The sequence below is a fragment of the Temnothorax curvispinosus genome, unplaced genomic scaffold, assembly GCF_003070985.1.
Source record: "Temnothorax curvispinosus isolate PA1 unplaced genomic scaffold, ASM307098v1 QBEX01014508.1, whole genome shotgun sequence".
NCBI classification, from domain to species: domain Eukaryota; kingdom Metazoa; phylum Arthropoda; class Insecta; order Hymenoptera; family Formicidae; genus Temnothorax; species Temnothorax curvispinosus.
The window spans coordinates 7,808-14,025 of NW_020224288.1; the positions used below are offsets into that span (position 1 = coordinate 7,808).

The 6,218-nt window shown below is 52.4% G+C and overlaps 1 protein-coding gene across 1 annotated transcript; it reads right to left on the minus strand.

Moving 5' to 3' along the window:
* Positions 1 to 481: 481 nt before the first annotated feature.
* On the minus strand, positions 482 to 5,788 carry LOC112464731. Its single transcript, XM_025031886.1, has 3 exons — positions 5,360 to 5,788; positions 4,547 to 5,254; positions 482 to 4,105 (listed from the first exon to the last, which is right to left on the minus strand). The coding sequence occupies exons 1-3, from the start codon at positions 5,786 to 5,788 to the stop codon at positions 482 to 484; spliced, it is 4,761 nt and encodes a 1,586-aa protein (XP_024887654.1).
* Positions 5,789 to 6,218: the final 430 nt, after the last annotated feature.

The window sequence follows — 6,218 nt, forward strand, 5'->3', positions numbered from 1 at the left end:
TCGAAATTATTACAATCTGACCTGAGAATCGATGAGCGGTGTACAAAGAAACGTCTGTGTATGATCGTTGCAGGCGAGCGACAATTACATTAATTGCCCTTCTCGTGTGGTGAGTCGCCCGTGAGCCGGTGAGACACGTGGCGATCGGCACTCGCGCGCGTGTGTGTTTGAGTCGTCGTGTTGAGGCACCAGAGTTGATGAGCGGTCTATTTCACAGTCTATGATACGATCTAAAACAGCGTGGGTACTACGATGTGAACGATTACCCGAAGTAACTTATCGAAATGCACTGAGCACACGTAATGCGACTTGTCACCGCGCGGCCATTTGCACAATTGCCTCGATCGCGAGGAAGAAGGTGGCGATGAGCGCGCCCGTGCGGGCGCAAGCTGCCGCGGCGATCGAACGTCGTTACCCGATCGATGCTGCCATCTGATCGGACGGCGCAACGTTAAGGGAATCTCGAACATTCCGCCCGCCATCAGCAACCTTGTTGATGATTCCTTACTCTTGATCCTTCATTCAGTTGAGATGGGTAGAATCGCAAGCTTGGCACTTGGCCGAGTGAGTGTCGTGGTGGCCGTCTTGAGGGTAACCACCCTGGTGAGTCATCCTTGCCGGGGTGCACAGCTGTTACTCTGGCGAGTGGCCACTTGCACGGTGGAGAGCGTTCGTCGGTGAGCAGCACGATGGACCCCACCTTGATATTGTTGTTAAGATGATGCCACTTGGATATCGCCTGCTGGCGTTGCAGATAATGAGCCGACCATTGTGCCCAAAAATGTTGAACCCGCTGTTGGATGAGTTGCCATCGAGATAGGCGTGAGGTTGCTAGGTCAATCAGAGATGGCTCAGGTATGGTAGTGAGTGGACCTCCAATGAGGAAATGACCTGGTGTGAGCGCTGAGACATCTTCAGGGTCGTCACTCAACGGTTCTAAAGGCCGCGAGTTGAGAATGGCCTCGATCTGCGTAAGCAACGTTGTGAGTTCTTCCGTTGTGAGTAGAGTCTCCCCGATAGTCCGTCTCAGGTGAAACTTCACCGATTTCACCACCGCCTCCCACTTGCCCCCCATGTGTGGAGCGCCTGGTGGGTTGAACTCCCATCTGGTGCAATCCTGTTGTAGAATTTGAGCGATCTGTTGATGTTCTTGTGAGCTCTGGATGAACATTTTCTTGAGCGCGGCGTCTGCTCCAATGAATGTTGTCCCGCAGTCCGAATATATGGTCTGAGCAATTCCCCTTCTCGCGGAAAATCTTCGGAAGGCTGCGATAAATCCTTCTGATGAGTAGTCACTGACTACTTCGAGGTGAATTGCGGAGGTGGAGAAACAGACGAACACACAGATCCATCCTTTATATGTTTTCGCACCTCGTCCCTTCCATGCTTTGATGGTGAGCGGTCCGGCATAGTCAACTCCTGTGTGAGTAAACGGACGTGACGGCGTAACCCGAGAGAGAGGTAGTTGGCCCATCAATTGATGAGCACGGATCCCCCTCTGCCGAGCACACACGACACACCGCAGAATATGCGACTTCACCGGAGCCCGTCCGCCGATGATCCAGTAGCTTTGCCTGACATGAGCCAATGTCAGCTGAGTTCCTCCATGCAGAGTACGCAGATGAGCATGAGAAATGATCAAGGTTGAGAGCTGGGAGTGGCGAGGCAAAATCGCCTGATGCTTGCTGTCTTGAGCTAGTGCTGATTGGTTGAGGCGGCCGCCAACTCGGATGATCCCTTGAGCGTCTATATACGCAGTCAATCGGCTGAATGCGTGAGCAGTTGGTAGTCTCGAGTTGGCCGTGAGCATCTTGATCTCGTGCGTGAAGTATGCCGCTTGAGTAGCCTTAATCCAGAAAAATCTGGCCTCCTCCAAAGCTGAGTGTAAGTCCAGAGTTTTGCGTCGGCGCTTTCCCAGAAGCGATATGAATCTGAAACAAAGAGCTGTTATTTTCAATAACTTGTTGAGAGATGAGTACCTATAGATCAGGTCCCAGTGATAGTCCGGTTGAAATGCGGCCGCATGTAGCGCAATGCCAGGACGAGCCTCATGCGTGCTCAACTCGTCCGAAAGCGCGGGTTGAGATGGCCAAGCTTCGGGGGTGAGTATCCACGGTGGTCCCGTCCACCATAATGAGTGGCTTTGGAGTTGAGCAGTGTTTAATCCTCGTGAGGCGCAGTCGGCTGGGTTGGACGTACCTGGTACGTATTTCCAATGTGCGTTCGCAGTGAGCTCTTGTATTTGAGAGACCCGATTTCTCACGAAATCCTTCCAGCGCGATGCATGAGATTTGATCCACGTGAGTGTCACAACAGAGTCCGTCCACAGGTGAGTTGTTGTGACGTTCAACTTCAATGTGGCTTGAACGTATTGCATGAGTCTTGAGAGCAGCAGAGCTGCGGTGAGTTCCAGTCTCGGGATGGTGAGCCGCTTGAGCGGTGCTACCTTTGTTTTGGAGCACACCGATGAAATCGTGGTACCAGTTGAGCCGTGGACGGTGATAAATACGACTGCAGCCATTGCCAGTTGAGAAGCATCAGAAAAGCCGTGAAATTCCACCGTCGATGTACTCCATGTGTTATACCACCGAGGTATTGAGATCTTGCGCAAGCTGGTAAGTTCCTTTCTGATGATGAGCCACCGTGATGAGAGCTGGGATGGCAGTGGTTCATCCCATTGGAGCTTGTGAAGCCAAAGCTCCTGCAAGAGCATCTTCGCCTTGATCACGACTGGTGATGCAAAGCCTAGTGGATCGAATATCTGAGCCACTTCAGACAAAACGAGGCGTTTGGTGAGATGATCGGTATGCGACGAGATCCTTGTTGCGAATGCGAATGAATCTTCTTGAGGAAGCCATCGTAATCCGAGTATCTTGGTTGCGCAATCGTCGAATGTAATTTGTGAGCCCTGGTCTTTCTCTGCTTGAACAGCAGTGAGCACGTCTGGATGAGTTGCGTGCCACTTGGCCAATGGAAAGCCGCCCACCCTGCACAAGTTCTTCAGCTGCAATGCAATTTTGATTAACTGTTGGACAGTATCAGCGCCTCCAAAGATGTCGTCGACGTATCGACCTTGAAGGATGGACGGCACTGCAAGAGGAAAATTATGGCCTTCGTCCTCCACCAGTTGCAGCAGCGTTCGTACTGCCAAGAACGGGGCAGCCTTGGTTCCATACGTGACCGTGGTTAGATAATAGGCCACTTCGTTGAGCAGTTCGTCGAGCCAGAGAATCCGTTGTAAGTTCCAGTCATCTTCATGCACGTTGATCTGTCTGTACATCTTGGTGATGTCCGTGGCAACTAGGTGTCGAAATTGTCGAATCCAGAGCAAGACATCGGTGACGTCTAAATGCAACTTGGCTCCCGTGTGCATGATATCATTAAGTGAGCGACCAGATGTGGATGCGCTCGAGCCATTGAATACCACTCGCAATTTCGTGGTTGCACTGTCGGGTTTGAGCACTCCGTGATGTGGCAAATAATATTGCGGTTGCTGACTGGAAACGGGTGAAGCTTTTTTCATGTGGTTGAGATCTCGATATTCTGTCATAAATTGATGATACAGACGTCGATAGTTGTCATCTCGGGAGAATCTCCTTTGTAAACTTTGCAAACATCGATGCGCAGTGAGATACGAGTTGCCAAGAGTATCAGGTGATGATTTTAGTGGGAGTCGAACTGTGTATCGACCTGTTGAGTCCCGTGAGACAGTACTCTTGAAGTGTTCTTCACATCTTTGCTCGTCAGGAGTAAGCTCAGGATTGTTGCTCGCAGGCACTTCTTCCTGTATCCAAAATCTCGACAGTAACTCGTAGAGAGCATCTTCCCTCTCCTGAATCAATGCATGATGCACTGCAGCAGATGCTGATGATGATGTGTCGACAGGTCCGAGAACGAGCCATCCGAAAATTGAGAGCTGCGCAATAGGCATCAATGTGTCTTGCTTGATGATGTTGGGCTTGATGATTTGCCCATATGAGTCAGCTCCAATGATAATATCCACTGGCCGCGGTGTCAGAAAATCGGGGTCAGCCAAGGTTAACTTGGTGAGATGCGGCCATTCCTGTGGTGCAGCGTTGAATGATGGCAGGATGTTGGTTAACGTCTGTAAAATGTGAGCTTGAATGATGACGTCTGATCGTGAGCGAAGTGAGCGGAGCTTGAGGAGTGCAACTCCTCGAGTTTGCGTGGCCTTTCCGCCACCAATTCCGGTGATGAGAATGACAGAATGATGACGAGGAATGTTGAGCTGACGGATGAGCGATTCTGAGACAAAGGTAAGTTCAGAACCTGTATCGATGAGAAGCCGTACGTGCTGAGTATTAACCGATGAGCTGATCTGAGCCAGGGCCGTAGCGAGTAACGTTGAGTGTGATGAGCGAGCCAAAGATGAGCGTGCGACGATTGCACCGTTGTCCTATTGAGGTGCTGAGGCTGAGCTGGTGGTTGGCTTCGAGGATGAGTCGCTCTGATGTGCCTCATGCAGCATCGTATGATGTCGGTAGGTGCACTTCTTGCACCCCCGTGAGCTCTTGCATGAGCGAACGTTGTGACGGCCGAGGCAGTTGAAGCACAGCCTCCGTGAGATGGCTAGCTTCTGTCGATCACCCGGTGAGAGTTCCCTGAACTTCGGGCACGTCACCACGAAGTGCGTGCCGTTACAGCAGTCGCACGGGTACTCTGTTGAGCCGTCTGATGTGTTGGTGCGTGCCGGTTGAGCTGCCGCATGATGAGCCGAGGAGCGCCGTGTTGCTAGAGCAGCCCCTGCCGCGCTTCCTGAGCTGGCCGTTGACTCGACTCTCTCGAGTGCCCTAGCTCGCGTTGTGAGGAATTGCTCGAGTTTCTCAAATCGCGGGTACTCGCGCGCAACGCCCAACGACGTCTCCCACTGCTCTTTGGTTTGGCGATCCAGCTGCCTGGACAACTGGTACACTAAGACGCAGTCGCCCAGATCCTGCGAGACGCCCAAGGATTGTAGGCCTTTGATGGCCTCCTTGAACGTGTTGAGCAGCTTGTCGAGTGCCTTGGCGTTCTTTTGCACCGGTGTTGAGCTGGCGAAGAGCTGGTCCAGATAAGACTGAATGAGCAGCCGCTTGTTCTCGTAGCGATCGACGAGCATTTCCCATGATGGTTTGAGCGAATCGCCGGTGAGCGGCAGACCAGAAATGAGCTGAGCAGGTGGGCCTTCCAGTGAGAGCCGCAGATAGTGGAGTTTCTCCACGTCGGTGAGCCGTTGGCTGTCATAAATAACAGCCTTAAAGAGATCACGATATGTAGGCCATGCCTCGTAGACGCCCTTGAAGGACGGGATGCTAATGTCCGGCAATCTCTGCTAAGATTGTGCGGGCTGCGCCGCTACAGGAGCTGTCGTCGGAGCGATCTTTTCCGTCAATGCGCCCTTGAGCTTTGCCAGAGCACGACGAGCCGTCATACACTCCTCCGCCTCCACGGCGAAGGCGTCGTTGGAGAAATATTCATGATCGATGAGCGCCGCCGGCCATGAGACCTCGAAGTAGGCGTGTTCCTTGAGGAACGCCTTGTGCACCTCCTCGAGTTGAATCGAGATTTGTAGAATCTCATCCACAGACGTGTCCTCTACAGACGATGGTAACGTCTCGCCGATTTTCCGCACTGTCGCGATGCGGTTCATCTGAGTCCTCACCTTTAAGGTGAGTTCAGCAGACAAACGCACCGGTGAGGCCTGGCGATCTGAAGTGCGCTTGTCATCCGGCAGCTTGAGCAATGGCGGGGTCTTGCCGCCCGTCGCATCTTTGGCGGGATCCGGCATGATGAGACGTCAATGAGCTGCGCCCGCTGAGAGACCTGAGAATCGTCGAGACACGTATGAGAAACACTGCAAGAGGCGAGAACGTTCGAGAAACGCGTTAGGACAACACTACGCGAATCGAGAGTCTACAATGTCCTATATTGAGCACGTGAAAATGTCTGTTTACACTCGCGGGAGCGCGTGAACATGTTTTCGTAACACTCGCGAGCGCGCGTGAGAATGTCTGTCCTTCACTTGCGAAAGCGCGCGATAATGTCCACGCGGCATGTCGTGAAGGGCATGCTCTGTTCACATGATCTGAGTCTGAGCTACACTTTAATTTCCACGCATCCGGCTCGAAGGACCAAATGTTCGCGAAATCGCTGATAAATCCCGACGATGGAAGCGGGATGAGAAGGACGCGCGTGGAGGGTGTTAACGAATTATGCAC